The 17,579-nt window shown below is 34.8% G+C and overlaps 1 protein-coding gene across 1 annotated transcript in view; it reads right to left on the bottom strand.

Moving 5' to 3' along the window:
* The window catches only part of LOC128237771 (titin-like), a 52,693-nt gene extending 37,030 nt beyond the window's left edge, over positions 1 to 15,663 (bottom strand). Inside the window, exons 1-3 of the mRNA XM_052953357.1 lie at positions 15,419 to 15,663; positions 8,047 to 8,206; positions 3,501 to 3,665 (exon numbers count right to left, since the gene is read on the bottom strand). Of these exons, the coding sequence (XP_052809317.1) occupies positions 3,501 to 3,665; positions 8,047 to 8,206; positions 15,419 to 15,454 (361 nt within the window). The 5' untranslated portion in view covers positions 15,455 to 15,663. The remainder of the gene's footprint in view (positions 1 to 3,500; positions 3,666 to 8,046; positions 8,207 to 15,418) is intronic.
* Positions 15,664 to 17,579: the final 1,916 nt, after the last annotated feature.

The following is a 17,579-nucleotide window of genomic DNA, read 5'->3' as shown; positions in this document are numbered from 1 at the left end:
GAATGGTTGGGAGCCTGTGTATAAAGTTTCAATGCAATACATAATCTAATCGCTGAGGTATTGACTTAAAAGTGATTACCTTAGCAAAACCTTAACCAGATTTCTATGTCGAATACAAAAGGGCCATTATTTGAATTTAATGCAAAAAAAGAGTTATCTTACTTGGTCATTTAAGTAGAATGAGTACCATTGTATAAAATCGCAATAACATATACAATAAAATACCCTCACAGGCTGATCAGTGGACCGTATAATTACAATCGCCACATTACTTGGAGTGAAAACACTGCGAAACTCCTAGGACATCGATATCAATCTCCTACTGCATTACATGTATCTAATTTATTTGAATACTATTCTTATATTGTGTGCTGTTCAGTTTGGGATGTTTTATAATAGAAATGGACCCTAAATGACCCTAAGCCAATAAACGAATACACAGGAAATTGGCCCAGTACTGTGACACAAGTGCAATTAGCAGGAGATGCACAGCAGAGGATTATCTTGCCAAACATTTCTTAGACTTGGCCTTTGAAGTAATGTAAACATTATGTTTGATATGTATATTCAATTAATTTCTCTTAACTTTTTTACATTTTAAACCTCCAGTTTGATAAAACAAATGCATTTTTTACAATAATTAACATGCCAGATAACCTAAAGTAGTCTAAATACATCACATCATGTGACTACCTCATTGCCAAAAATGGTAGATTGTGTTTCATACTAATAATTTCCAAAAATTAACTTAGAAGTAATGGTTTCAATATTTTTTAAACACAATATTCATACTTAAACACCGTAACTTTCATATAATAGTTCTATTGAACGCCGAATTATATTGATTTGGAGAAGGAAATAGATTACAACAATAATCAGTATCTTCATACAGATGTAGATTAAATCGGCGATTTTTAAACCACAAAAAATGATTTACCTTTATAAATACTTTTATAACGTCATATTAACAATGCAATTGAAATATTATCTGGAATACGGAAAAAAAACAATTGATATGTATCACAAAAAAAAAACAGTGACACTATAGTGACAGGATAATTATTCACACTTACATGGTACTCAACACCTTCATTTCTGAAATCCAATTTAGTTCTCAACAATTGACCACAAAAAGAGTAATAATGGTAACAAACAAACAAGTGGTGTCACATCTTAAATGTGTGGATATCAACAGGCAATTCATGAATATTAGTTTAATGGTAAATTATAAATGAAAGAGATATAGATTTACTCTTTTATTGAATATATACTCCTCTCTTTCTTTACGAGGAAAAGCTAACAAATGTGAAAATGATTGATTTTTAAAAACGAAATACCTGCAAATGTAATTATTTATTTTCTATAGTAGCAAGATAGTAGCAAAGCAAACAACTCGGAGTTCCGCTTTGAGGCCAATAAAATAACGCGATCACCGGCGATACCGGCAAAAAAACCCTCGGTGGAAAGCGAGCAACTCGGCAAAACTCGGCAAATTTTAGCGAGGAAAGCAGTTACGTACTCGGCGGATATACGCGATAAAAAAACTCGGAGTGACCGAGGAAAGTGGAAGTTCCGCATGGAGTGAACTGTATTTGCTTAGATATAGACTTAAATGTGGTACATGCAAAACATTAACGAGAATTTCTAAGTTGAATAATAAAGAGCAATTATTTTGCATTAAATGCAAACTAGAGTTATCTAACTTGGTTAATTAAGTAGGTTTGATGGTTGAGTACCATTGCATAAAGTCTCAATGCAATACATCAAGCTGTTGCTTAGATGTGTATTTACATGCAAAACCTTAACCAGAAAGTCAAATAATAAAGGTCAATTATATGCATTTTATTCAAATAAGTGTTATCTAAATTCATTAATTTAGTAGGTTAGATAGTTGGGAATACATATCCAAAGTTTCAATGCAATAAATGATGTATTTACTGAGATAATGGCTTAAAGGTACTTACATGCAAAACCTTAACCAAGATATAACGCCGACGCCACCACCGCTGACGCCAGGTAGAGTAGTATAGCTCTCCTTATTCTTCGAAGAGTCGAGCTAAAAATTGCACTTTTCTTATACCACAGTCATTTTGTACATTTTAATTAGTGTATTTTTCCTGTGATGTATCACCTTAAAATAATTATTATGATGCCAAACACATTTTACAACATTAAATATAGTACCTAACTTATGTATCTTCTTTAAAAATAAGAATTATTGCCTGTCAAAGAGGGTAACCCTGCATAAGGGTAGCTATTGACCTAGCTTGTATTAATATAGAAGCTTCTTGATTGATTGCAGAATCAAGTAAAAAAAAACAGTGGTATTTTCACTGTATTTGTTGCCATAGCAACCATAATAACTAACAAGAGGGCCATGATGCCCTGGATCACTCACTTGTAAAACGGTCTAAACTGTTGTGTAAACAAGGTTTTTCAATATTTGGGCTGTGACCTAGTTTTTGACCCCAGATGACCCTTATTCGAAATTTACTTAAAATTTTTCAAAACAACCTTTCTTACAAATGTCCAGGATATTTGGGCTGAAAATGTTACCTCTAGAGTGTTAACAATGATTATCTATATTTCAGCTCTATGACATAGTTTTTGACCCCAGGTGATCCATATTCGAACTTGAGCTAGAAATCAACAAAACAACATTTCGGACAAATTACCAGGATATTTGGACTAAAAAAGTAGCCTCTAGAGTGTTAACAATATTTTGCTTTTTTGGGGTCATGCGACCTAGTTTTTCATCCCAGATGATCCATATTCGAACTCATTTGGGTACTTACTGGGTCAAACATCCTTACCAAGTTTCGTGACAATTGAGGCAATAATGTGACCACTAGATTGTTAACAAACTAAGTGTGGACGGACACAGACGACAGACGATGGACATTAATCGATCATTATAGCTCACCCTGGGCCTACGGCTAAGGTGAGCTAAAAATACTATGCACATTACCATGTTACCTATAGATTGCATATATCTAAGTTATTACAGTATAATCCAACTTTTTCCCGACGGGCAGACAGACAAGACAGAAAGACGGACAGACTGATGGGTTGTAAGCCTATAGTCCCCTCCTGTGAAACCAGAAGGGGACTAATAACTAGAATGTTAATTATTGTTTAAAATACCATGAGCTCTTGTGGAGGGTAAAAGTAAACTTATACAAAAGCTGTGTCAAAGCATTACCAGTCCTCATCTCACTTTTTTAACCAAACCTCATTTTAAACGTTTTAACATGTCTGATTCTATATTTTCCCAACCTTCATTTGTATATTTAACCAACATGAAGCTTAAAATTAGAGGTCAAGTGCCATACAAGTTGTGCTTACTTTTGAACAATTAGGTTTATCATATATAGAATGGAAAACCTTTTAAGACAAGGCAATAATAAAGAAATTGAAAAACAAACAACCGTGAACAATGTCAGAGTCAAATTTAATATAAAATGTAAACTTTATATTATAAGGTAAATTAAACATCATACTTGGACTGCAAACGTTTGTGGCGGACTGGTAATTTCCACTCAAGCAAGAACAAGTTCCTTGACCCTCACCACTGGACCCTGTACATTGTGAATTTGAGGCACTACAGGCGGAGCCAATTGAACCGAGACCAGGCACTGTACATGCTCCACCTATGGAGGTGCCCTCTGAAAAGATTATAAACAGAGACTGAGGCACTTTCTAATATCAAATTTTAAAACAGACAAAGCATAATCTTCATGTCAGGCTTCTGTATACTGTTTAATGGCAGATCGTGAGTTAGAATTGGAAAGAATAAGGGCTAGTGATGAAATAATTATCGAGTACAATCGATAAATCGTCGCTGACAATGCTATGTCGGCGACAATAGATAGTGGTTGTCCGAAATCGATGTCGCTAATGTTACTTCCGGTGACTACGTATTTAATTGTTTGGTAAAAGTCAAGTAAATGTCAGTTTTTCTTTCCGGTAAATTTTCGTTGAGTTCAACTAAACAAGGAAGGTCACCCTCTTACACAATGCAGTGAATGTAAACACATTTGTTTAAAAACTTACAAACTCTCACAAAATTACATTTTATTTTAATTGTTTATGTATTTCATAAAACCTTCTTCAACAAGCTTATTCGTTGAATTGATATCCCCCGCCTGATTGGACTAAATCAAGGAATGAAAGAAATCAATTGTTGGTGAAATATATATGAGATTGAGTTTGATTGCAACTGTTTGAAAAAAAATGTATATAATCAGAGCTTCTAAAAGTTTGGAACCTCAATCGGTCCGGACCCAGCGACAACACACCTACCTCCACAAAAAAAGATTCCCCCCCCCCAAATAAAAAAGACCGGTTTCGAAGTCCGATTATATAGAAATGTCCGAAGAATTATGTATTATATTTTCGCGATGTGTATTCTGTTAATATGTTTCGCGGTGTATTAATTCGTAAGCGGGCTTTATAACCATCAAAACCGATTTGTAATTGATACAAACTTTCAAATGAGATTCTCATCGAATTTTGCGGCGTTTCTACCAAGAAAATTTGCGACCATAATTAATTGCGGCAGGCGGGAAGCGGCCAGATGACAAAAACTGAAACAGTATTGGGATTTATTTGCTTAATGTTTCTACAGTGGATCAACATTCAACTGATAATCTTTAATAAACAGATATATCTATATTAATCGGGGCTTCTAGCTATAAGCTTGATATCGACAAGGATTTTTTTTATTTCATTTTATTAAAATGACGTAAGTGACCCACTCAGCTTTTAGACTCTGTAGTTAATCAAGCACGTTGTTTTTGATATCTATAGGCTAAGGGCAGGACTAGGTTAATTCATTCGGACATAAGCAGTTTGCTATGTGAAAATATATATTTTAACACATAAATGGATAGCTGCAAGCACATAATTAACAAATAATTTGCTTAACTGTGTCTTCTGCGACCTACCACTACACGTGATTGAACCGATTGCAAGCGTCTGCCCAATTAACAAATATCGAGTGTTCAGCGTCGTGGAAAAAGCAGCTGGTCGCGTTGGTCTGATGGTAACTAGGAAACTTTTACTGGGGGTAATTTGAATGTGTGAATGACCAAAAAAGGATTGTATATTTCAATTTCTACAAATTTTACTGACTTGAGTCGTTTTGGACCGAAAATATAAAAAAAATGAGTAACATCCGGACCGATTTTTTTGTCTGTTTTTGACACTGAAATATGTCTGGCCGGCTTTTAGAAGCCCTGTATATAATGTAGAATTTAGAATTGACCAAGAAACCTAGTTTATGAACCCATGCTACCCAGTTCCAAACTAATCTAAGATTTCATCAAGGCAAAAATTCTGATCAAGTTTCGTGAAGATTGGTCCAGATATATTGCAAAAACATTAGCCTCTAGAGTGTCCACAAGGTTTTTTTAAGATTTGACCCAGTGACCTCATTTTTGACACCACATGACCTACAAGTTTCAAACTATTCCAAGAGTTCATCGAGGCAAACATTCTGATTAAGTTTCATGGAAATTAGAGCAGATGTATTGCCTCAAGAGTGTTCCCAAAATTTCTGTAAGATATGACCTAGTGACCTAGTTTTTGACCCTATGTGACCAATTTTAAAACTCTTGTAAGATTTCAGTAAGGCAAACATTCTTACCAAATTTGACCAGAACTGACAATTCAATACCAATGTTTGGTTAGGGACACAATTTTTCAAAATTTTCACCTACTGACCTGGTTTCTGTCCCCATGTGACCCTGTTTCGAACTTTTCAACAACAATCAAGAAAAAACAGTCTGATTAAGTTTGATGAATATTCGATTGCCTCTAGTGTGTTTCCAATATTTTTTCTTAGATTTGACCTTTTCACCTTGTTTTTGACCAATATGACCTTCTTTCAAAACGCAGTCGAAATTTAACCCAAGAAAACATACTGAACATGTTTGAACATAATCCGACCAATCACCACCATAAATTAGTTTCGGACAAGATTGTTGAAATATTTGACCTAGTGACCTATTTTTTATCACATTTGACCCAGTTTAAAACATGTTCAAGAGTTCATGAAGGAAAACACAAAATTTTCATGTAATTAGACCATACACATAATGCCTTTAATGTGTTTCAAAGATTTTTCTAAGATTTGACTCAGTGACCTAGTTTTTGACCCCATGTGCCCCACTTTTACAAGCAGTCCATATTTAATCAAGGGGTACATCATGACCAAGTTTGAACATAATCCGACCAATCATTTCCATTCCGGACAAAATATTCTAAGATTTGACCTGGTGACCTAAATTTTCTGATTTTGTGACCCAGTTTGAAATATGTCCAAGATTTCATCAAGGAAAACATTCTGATTAAGTTTTATGAATATTTGAAAATGTATAATGCCTATATTATTCTTCAAATATTTTTCTAAGATTTGCCCTTATGACCTAGTTTTTAACCCCATGTGACCCACTTTTTTAAGTGGTCAATATTTCATCAAGGGCTACATCATAGCCAATTTTGAACATAACTTGACCAATCATTATAATGATATGGTTCCGGACAAGATTTTTCTAAGATTTGACCTACTGACCTTATTTTCGATAATATGTGACCCAGTTTTATTTACGACCAAGAGTTTATTAAGGAAAACATTCTGATTAAGTTTCATAAATATTTGACTATGTATAATGCCTCTAGTATGTTCAAAATTTTTTTCTAAGATTTCACCTAGTGACCTATTTTTTAATCCCATGTGACCCACTTTTACAAGTGGTCAAGATTTGATCAAGGGAAACATTCTGACTAAGTTTGAACATTTTCTGGTCAATACCTACCAAGATATGGTACCGGACGGACGGACGGAAGGACGGACGGACAGACAACGCCAAAACAATATCCCCCTCCCGAAACCTTCGATTCGGCGGGGGATAATAACCTGGCTCTATGGTGTAGTGGGTCCGGTCTTATAACTGTCAATAAGCATTTTAGCACCTTGCTGTCATTTTCAGCAAAGTTAACCTCTTTTTCAAGGTTTCATCACTGATGTTGATCTATAGGGCTCTGTGTCTACCTTGTTTGGTAGCAGTTCACCACTTCCTTGCATTGTCCGTTCTTCCGTGAAGCAATGCAATGGGTATATATAGCATGTGAAAGTCGCGTGATGAGTACAGACAAATAAACCATCCTATTTTTAATTGTACTGGGATTTACCCAACCCCAATAATTCATATTGGAAAAATGTACAAAAACTGCAAAAGATGCCTGCGTCAGTATATATTAGTAAGATTTAATGCCTTGTATGCTATGATATCAATAGTATGTACGTTTTTGACAATTTTCTTTTTTTCTTGCACTTGTATCATCTGGTGTCTAATCCCTTTAATAGTGTTTTGCATCATAAGTTATACTCCAGACACATTTCATTCAATTGGTAAATTTTAAGTATTAAAGAGTCCAACACTCGATCAGCCATAAAATAGTGGTATTTATGCCATAGTGTTTAACGTGTGTACCCAAATTATTTAATGGTAATATTAAGGGTCACTATCATCTCAGTCCTGTCACACCCCCTAATAAGTAAAGTTTCCTTGGCATGCAATCAAGTAATGGAATATAGTTCAAAAGGAATGTTGGATCTTGTGGTCTAGCATGTAGACACCATAGTGATTTACTTCAATTAGCCTCGAAAGTGTAGTACTGCTGTTTCAGGGATCTAAATACAAACTGGTGCATTTGTTTCGGTGATTCTTTGGAAAGTTTATGTCAGGGACTGGTTGACAGATTTCACATACATTATTCTACCTCAAGACTATGCCAATTTCTGCCGATCTCCTAAATTATTACCGTTTATGCAAACAAAAGTTATATTGTTTGTATTCATTTCTTACAGTGAAACACTGGTTATAATGTTAGAAACATTGAACTTATATTTCTTTAAGTTCACTGTTATAAACAGTGAACTTTTCAGGATCTTATCGATTGGAAGTTTTCAATTAACTGCAAAAACGTGAAATAAAAACCTATATATTAATAAATACATATGTATAATGATATCATTCATACTCGCTGAACATTGTGTTCCTACTTGAGCTTGGTAGTGGGTGCTGGAGTCACATGCACAGTTGCCCTCAACACAAATCTCACCAGAACCAGAACAGTTTTCCAAAGTGCAATCTTCTCCAATTCCATAACACGTCCTTGTTAGTGACACACAAATCACCAACTGAAAACAATGATGTTTTAATTAAATTAATCTCAATTTAAATAACATTTATTAATAAAACATAATTGAAGCGTTATTTGAAACATATCAGCGCAATCATTCTGTGAGGCTTTGGTTTCAACTCAACATCCTTAGGTCAAGGTTTATTTAAGTTTGACCTTCAAGATAGATTTAAAAAAAAAAACCTTACGCATGGACAATCCCACCATTGCAGACAAATCCATCTTTGCTCATGCACCCATATACAAACACTCCTCTGCTTACACACACATGGGCAAAACCACTTTTGCAATCCATAAAGTTAGAAAACAACATAATATAAAAAGTCCCATTATGTTTTAGTGATGCAAGCTTATTTGTTTTTATGTATATCTAAATGACTTCTCTTAAGCCTTTTTACATTTTTTTACCACCAAAAATACATTTTTTGCAATAACATATGCAACAAAATCGAGAGTTACTTTTTGGTTAACCTACATATAGAGTACACAAAGTCATTACGAATTTTGCATAGAATGTGATTTCTTAATTATACCTCAAATTCTATGTTGCTATATATACAAATGGTTTCTCCGTCTATGCAACTGAAAACACTTGTTATATCATTATTTTATTCTATGATATCGAAATAAGAGAAAATACAGTTAAAAAATAAACAAGAGCCCTAGATGGCTCACCTGTAAAACGGTCTATGGCACAGACCGTTTTTGATCTGTAGGGCCATTTCGACTCTCATCTGGCACAGATCCAACAGAATCTGCACAACCGCAGTACGTGCAAACAACCGCTTATAGGATTATATCAACATGACCTTCAGATGAGTAATCAGATGCTTTATCCCTGCATCTCAGTACCATCCTTGACGTTCAAGAAATTTATACTAAATAGTGACAACTGAGATCTGTGACCTAGCTTTTGACCCCAAATGACCCATATTTGAACTTGACCTAAAAACTTAATCAAAAAAACCTTTCTGATAAATTTCCAGGATATTTGGGCTGAAGATGTAGCATCTAAATAGTTTACAAGGCTTTTTAATACTCGGGCCCAGTGACCTTGTTTTTGATCCAAAATGTCCCATAATCAAACCTGATATAGTTAGCATCAACACAACCTTTCTAACAAATTTCCAGGTCTGAAAATGATACCTCTAGAGAGTTAACAAGGTTTTTTCAATAGTTGGGCTCTGTGACCTAGGTCTTGACCCCAGATGACTCATATTGGAACTTGACCTAAAAATTATCAAAACAACCCCTCGAACAAAATTTCCAGGATATTTGGACTAAAAATGTTATCTCTAGAGTGTTAAAAGGGTTTTTCCATATTTGGGCTCTGTGACCTAGTTTTTGACCCCAGATGACCCATAATCGAACTTAACTTAAAATCTATCAAAACAACCTTTCTGACGAATTTCCAGGACATTTGGACTCAAAAAGTATCATCTAGAGTGTAAATGTGACCACTAGAGTGTTAACAACTTAAGTGTAGACGGACGACGAATGAAAGACGACGGACATTCATCGATCCCAATAGCTCACCCTCAGCCTACAGCTAAGGTGAGCTAAAAAGTATGTTGTTTTTTATGAGGTGCGAACTTACGCCGGTTAAGTCAAGAAAAAATAACCCTTGATAATCAACGCCTGAACCACTAGACCATGTTCATTTCCTTACAAAAGATAGATATTTTGACATGTTTAAACCATACATTGATAAAATCACATGATCATTTCAATCAACCTACTATGCAACAAAAAAAACTGTTTAGGCTTATCCAAACATATGAAAATTGTAGTTTTCAAAACGATATTTGAGTGATTATCAACAGTTGCTGAAAGGTTCCAGCTTTTGGATTCTTTAAGTTTTTACACTCCTAATGCTTCATCACACTTTTTTCGTCTAACACAAAAAAATACATAATCATTGTACAAAAACATGAGTGAGTACAAATCTGCAATTTTTCACAAAACAACATGTGAATTTTCATTTGAAAATGTTTAGCATTTCTCTAGTTATTTCTCCAGCTATTCCAGGAACTGCTCAGGTACTGTTTGCAAAGCACTATTCCCTGCCCACTTATCGACCTCTGATTGGCATATAGTAAGTCAGTGATCCAGTTTGGATATTTTTGTTTGGTATTTCCCAAACATTTCTTTTAACTAAAGCATCGTGTAGACCTCGGAAATTTATCTGATATTAATGATATGAGACTCTATCAAAGTAATATACTTTCTATTATATTTTCTCTAATAATTTAATTTGGCACTGAGGCCTTCAAAGGTTGCATCTATACCAAATATTCTGTTATCAAGACAGCTGGTATTCCTTTTCCAATGAGAAAAACAAACTGAAAAACATATAACATTAATTTAAAATGACTTTGCAATTTTGCTCGAGTAAGCAATAGGAAATGTTTGAGAGGTTCTAAAGTGTATCTGACTTTTGTTCAGAGTACCTTGGGATTGAGATTCGACAACTATTAGTAAGTTGTTTATCACCCAAGAATGGTAAACAGTTCTAAATGACAGAATTTTTAAAACTGATTACGGTTTTACAGATAATGTGCAAATTTATTTGTTTTCAAAACTGTACTTATGGTCCAAATTTTACTGCTGTGGCTTCAAAAATAACAAGAGATGTCATATTCTTAAGCAATGATAACAAGGCAGTCCAAAGGACGGCTATATCCCCCACCGTAGCTTTTTAGTATATTTTGTTTCTCTCGCAACCTGACTGGTACGTTGTATCTGAACAAAATTGTACACAACCACTGGTCAAGAGTGGGAATATAGGAAATACAGGTTGTTTGATCGGTAACCTAAATATTCTTGGAAATTTGATATTATTTATATATATATATATATATATATATATATATATATATATATATATATATATATATATAAATATATAATATATTTGTTAAAGTTTTTCATATTGTGTGTGGTGTAGGTAAGATCAATGTCAAGGTTATTTTGGCTAAGAATAGGAAGGAAAATGAGTCCTTTATTTATAACATCGATGAAAAGCAAGCCTTAAGTATTTTCGATAAAGTGATAAATATATATTGTGGTGACGTCATAACATTATTTTACTGCTTTTGAAGAGAAAACACATGTTATCAATATATTATCACATTTGTGTCAATTGATCTTTTAAATATTAAACTTGTTGGACATTATGATAATGCTTGGTAGAGTGCGAAAAGTATCAATCTTGGCAACTTGTTTAACACTTTCAATTAACATTTATATCTTATCCTCTATTTAGCATTGTCATAATATGGACTCGAACCTTCATTTTGGATGACTAGCACAAATTGCAATTGGTTCGAGTTTTTGGATCAAATTCAGTTATTGTTGCTAAAAGTACATGAAATGAATAAGGTCAATAAATCCAGTAAGAATTGACATGTATACACTGCTAAATGTAAAAAGCCCGGACACAAGCATGTGTATTATGACCTTTTAATGTCAGTTGTGACTTTGACCTTTGAGGTAACCCGGGTCAAGGTCACTGCACATCGTCTCAATGAGGACAGCATTTGTACCAAGTAATATGGTAATCCATCAATGCATAAGTAAGTTATAGTGCGGACACGAGCATGTGTACTCTGACCTTTAAATTTCACATGTGACCTTGGCCTTTGAGGTATGGACCCGTGTCATGGTCACTGCACATCGTCTCAATGAGGACAACATTTGTACCAAGTAATATGGAAATCCATCAATGCATAAGTAAGTTATAGTGCGGACACGAGCATGTGTACTGTGTTGACCTTTAAATGTCTCGTGTGACCTTGACCTTTGAGTTATGGACCCGGTCATGGTCAATGCACATCGTCTCAATGAGGACAAAATTTGTACCAAGTAATATGGTAATCCATCGATGCATTAGTAAGTTATAGCGCGGACACGAGCATGTGTAATCTGACCTTTTAATGTCTCGTGTGACCTTGACCTTTGAGGTATGGACCCGGGTCAAGATCACTGCACATCGTCTCTTTGAGGACAACATTTGTACCAAGTAATATGGTAATCCATCAATGCATAAGTAAGTTATAGCGCGGACACGAAATGTTACAGCTAGATGGACAGACGGACGGACGGACGGACAGACGGACGGACGGACGGACGGACAGACTGACAGACTGACATACGGACGAAGTGCATTCCTATAATCCCCTCCACACTCCGTGGCGGGGAAAAATAGACAAACTAAAAAATCAACAAGAAATGCGGCAATTCAACGAAACCAGGGTTCAAAAGAACTTTAGACTTCATTGTGTGATTCAGTTTTAAATGTTTTTTTACTATTTTCATTACCAAGGACCTTGACCTTCAACCTAGGGGCCCCAAATGCAACCCCATAAAATATTTAAATATAGCCTCCATAAGCACTTCCTATATACCAAGTTTGGCCACAATATACATGTATGCCAACCCTTACTAAAGTTATTCAGTACCGAGCGTTAATCTATTTTAAGTGACAGTGACCTTCACCCTCGGGTCCATTAAATGCAATCCCTTGAAAGGTCTCTATAAACTCTCCCTTTATACCAAGTTTGGTCACAATATTTCAACCTGAACAAAAATTATTCAGCACCAAACATTTTATCTATTTTTAGTTACAGTGACCTTTACCCTAGGGGCCCATTCGCAGTCTCAGTATAAAAGTTATTAGTAAAATTCCCTACTTGCCCTTATACTTTAACTTGACACAAAGTGACCTACAACTTGTTTAGTCAATCAGGGTCCATAATTTGCATTTAGGATAATATGGAGTTATGACACCTCATTGTGTGATAGTCCTGAACGACTGTGTTACAAGTACAGTGTGCAAAATTAACCATTTTTAACTTTTAGCCAATGAGGCTTCAGACTCTGAGATTTCTGTAGCCGAGCCAGATCTCATTATCCCACCGGTTATCAGATGACGAATCTTTTTAAAGTATCTTATATGGTTAAAAACAAGGAATGATTTGTGATAACTGTACAATTTCTTATATTAGGCCGTGGTGGTTCAATAGGGAAGGGGACTGCTTCTGTCAAGGCACTAGGTTTGTTGGTGAAAGGGAAGATGGGAGTTCCTGTCAACATGTGCTGCTTGTGGCATAAGTGACAGGAATTTACTAACAAACATCTGTTTAATATTTTTTGCTGAATAATCCCACAGGCAGAAGTTGCGTTGACATGACCCACTCTTTGGCCACATACACTTTCAAAATTATTTGGAACATGATCATCTATAATAAAACTCTATATACACATGTATCAACCAAACATTTTAAAGATTTTTTTCCTAAAAAATTACTAATATTCTAATTAGAATATAAGTATTTTTGGAAATTTGTTTTCCTTTGATTTTTGGTTGATATATGCCGCCAATGAATAATTCAAGTTTATTAGGAAAAAACAACAACATCCAAACTTCAATATCTCACTATATCATAAAAGTATTGACAGTCTGGAATTTGATTTATTTAACCAACAAGCTCATGATTTCATCACCAGTCGTGCCATTTAAAATAACTTTTTGGTAGCCGGGTCATTTTTTTGTCGCACTGGGGATCAGACTACCTATCATGTCGCACACTACAAATATTCAGTAAATTGTATTGGAGTTATAACTGAAAATGCCAAGTCGCCTTACAACTTTTACCTGAAGCAGACGAATAGTTGAACTAAACATGATCGGGTTATAGAAACTTGAAATACTTATTGATAATGTGAATTACCCAATTTAATTTTAAAATGTGGAGTGATACTCAATTGCAAAGGTCAAGGGTAAGAGTGGTCTACTGGTATATGTGTCCACCTCTCACCCTGTTTTGGGTTCAATCCCCACCAGGGGGGCTTTCTCACACCCTCTCAAAATAGACACCTGTCCTAGGAAACAGACTCGAGTCTGATTCTATAAGCCATCAGCTTATAATCCGATGCCATCACAATCAAGCTAAAAGGAATAAGTATAGACTAAACTAAAGGATATCTTACCTGTATCTCTGTTAAAATATGTTCATCACTAATAACAAATAAAATCTTTTAGCTGAAATGTAAATTACTAGCTTGATTGATGATTTGGTTTTTACCTTTATTCATTCATCACACAGGAAAAAGTTACGTTGACATGACCCCCTCAACGGCCAAACCAACCTCCTTAAAAAATCTGTTATTTTTTTTTAAAGACCAAATTTAATTGAAACTTAATCATCTATCACAAAACCTATATATACTGATTTTTTTAAGGAGGGGGGTGTGACCTTACGGTTTGTCACGTCAACACAACTGCCGCCTGTGGTCATCCCCACCTTCCTACAATGTACATCCACCAGCTCCGGCCATTTACATACTCTACATGTATTGTATACAGTTTATAAATCACTGTACTGTACACTTGCTCATTTGACATTTTATTTGTTTTATGTATATTTTTTTATATTATTATTGTGAAAAAATTATCATTTTTTGATATTTCATGTAGATTTAAAAAAAATATTTTTAAACATTTATTCAAAGAACACTTAAAGCCAATTATTTGCTGCACTACAGCTGCTGTACAGTCTATGCCGTACATTTTGTTCAATATGTGTTACTGCAGCCCTGGTTTTAGTAAACAACTGTAATGCACCAGTCAATTGTTACAACGGCCCCTCCGGGTCCAGAAAATAGTGGGGACTTTCGGTCCAGCCAACCCCTAGTAAAATCCTCGGCCTTAGGGGACAAACTGCTGGTAAAATCCCTGCCAAATACTCTCGCATCGCATTGGTATCCTAGGTAAGGACCATTCCCCGCTATTTTCGGCGCGAAAACAAAACCACCACATTCACTCTGGGCCATTAGTCAATTTTAACCAAGCCCCCCCCCCACATCCGGGGAATAGCGGGGACTTTGACTTTCGGTCCAGCCAATCCCAGGTAAAATCCCCGCCCTGCGGGCACAAACTGATGGTAGAATCCCCGCCAAATGCCCCCGCACCCAGGGACCTTAGGTCAGGCCCACTCCCCGCTATATTTTGCGGGAAGACAAAACCACCGCATTCACCCGGCACGGCGGAGACACCTGAAAGTTAAAATCACGGCCCATTTTCCCGGTTATCCCCGGTATACCCCAAGACCTTGGGGGCCGTGGTTACAATTGACTGATGCATAATAGCCTATTTGATCATTTGATTTTTTTAAATTTTTTTACCAAAAACAATGATAAATGAACATACCAAGTCAAAATAATGTGCAGTTCTCATAGCTGTCATCCGAGTGTCGAAAACTGACAGAATGGCAATGTTTATATTTGTTATTTCGACCACACCTCTGGTGTCAATATCCAGGTTAAACAATTACTGTACAAATTGATATAACAAAATGTTTATTTCCTCTGACACCCCGAATAGTTTACACGAAATAGTCTCATATTCAATATTCAAGATGGTCGCCGAAACAAGGAAGTTTTAAATAACATTTCTTCAAGTGCATAACTGGATTGAAAAGTTTATAAACTTTTGCAAGCTTTCTGGTCACAGATAATAGTTTTAACACGCTTCAATAATCTTGTCACGATATTTTGGAGTTGTCCTTCTTAATTGAGCGGCTACACAACACTATAAGTTGATACACTAACAATTTACACAAGTACATATATATATATATATTGAATGCAGATCAAATTACATTCACAGATATAGGCATATGCTAGGACAGCTAGCATGGATTCCATAATAGATAAACATGCCAAGAATACCTGTCAAATTCTCCACTTTTCATTTCTACACGAGAGTCCATTTCAGCTACAAATGAATGCTATCGTGCCGTGGTTTGGGTCAAAATTGGAAGAATGTATTAATTTTTTGCCAAGAAAGACGTGAAGAAGTATTAAGTGGTATACACAATTATTGCCAAGAAAAACTTAATATAAACTTATATATTAAATATGTTTATTTTAATAAGTAACATTTCAAGGTTTAAATATAGACATATGATTACAGATGTTATTGAAATGGTATGCTTAAGCAACCGTTCTATGTTGAATGTAAATGTTACCTATATATTCAGTGCATAAATATATGAATCTGGCCGTTTCATAGGCCGAATTATATTTAGGGGTCTGTTTTACTAAGCGTATAGATATTGATTTTACAATGGCAGATTTATTGATTTCGCATTTAATAAAACAAAAAACACACACTCTTTAAATTAATTATTTTAAAAGCGTTGTGTTTCACTGTAAAAAGAATTTACTGTATATAAAGACCAGTGGACCCCTTAATGGCTTCCTAGTCAAAAAGCCCCCAAGTCAAATAGCCCCCACTCACATTTTAAAATTGGTCAAAAAGCCCCCAAAAAACGCCCCCACCTTTTTATTATTTTATATGTATGTATGCATACTTATGTCATTACAAAACATTTTTAAAACTTTACTTTTACAAAATGAAGTGCAACCAAATTTATTTGTTTATCGCTAAATCTGACAATTTAACCAAATAAGAATAACAAACGTTATATAATATATCAAATCTATATTTTAAACGTTTCTAAGCCATTAGTTTTTAGTGTTTTTCATTCTTTAAATATTGATTACGCATCAAAATCAAAGGAACAACAAGAAGATATAATTTTCTTATTTTTTAATTTTGAAATAAATTGCACAATGTATATTATGTATCAATAAATAATAATAATTTGTCAATTCAAGTCATTTGGATTATTTCATTAGGTTATTTGTTTATTATTATTATTATTTATTATCAAGTTTCAATTTTATTAAATAAATCTCATGTCACACTTCATGACAAGAAGAGTTCTGATATAAAATATGTAACAAAAAACCTAGAATGACAAGAACAATCATCTTCCTGATGTGTTTTTATATAAAGTGAAGTATATACAAGTAATGGTAAATACAGGAAAGTTAAAAAAGCTGTTATTCTTTCACGCATTCTATTCTTCCGCCAAGCAATGTTAATCAAAGGATGGAACAAACTATTCAGAAATGAGGGAATATGGTTAAAGCCCCAGTTCCACGGGAATAAATAATTAAAGAAAAAATAAAAGTGAGTATATAACTATGAATGAGTCTCAAATACTGTCTGATAAACCCCCGGGGTCCACACGATGGTAAAAAAGAAATGTATGGGATTTACAACGGAATTTCAAACTGGTCCACGGACTTATTTTTATGCTGATGAGGCAGATAATTGCGCGGAGCATAGCCTCAATGTTGTATAGTGAAAAATCGCTCATGTTTTGTAAACTGCCGCAACAAAGTGTGGTAAATACTAAGGTGTGTTAAAACTAAAATACTTAAAGCTGGAACTCGTCTTGCAAATGTTGATATTTGCTCAATCATCGTCTTTGAAGAACAAAATTTCCATTTGTTGTTGT

Source organism: Mya arenaria, chromosome 6 (assembly GCF_026914265.1).
Source record: "Mya arenaria isolate MELC-2E11 chromosome 6, ASM2691426v1".
Lineage (NCBI taxonomy): Eukaryota > Metazoa > Mollusca > Bivalvia > Myida > Myidae > Mya > Mya arenaria.
The sequence above is the reverse complement of the archived record's forward strand: the minus strand, read 5'-3'. Positions and strand labels throughout refer to the sequence as shown.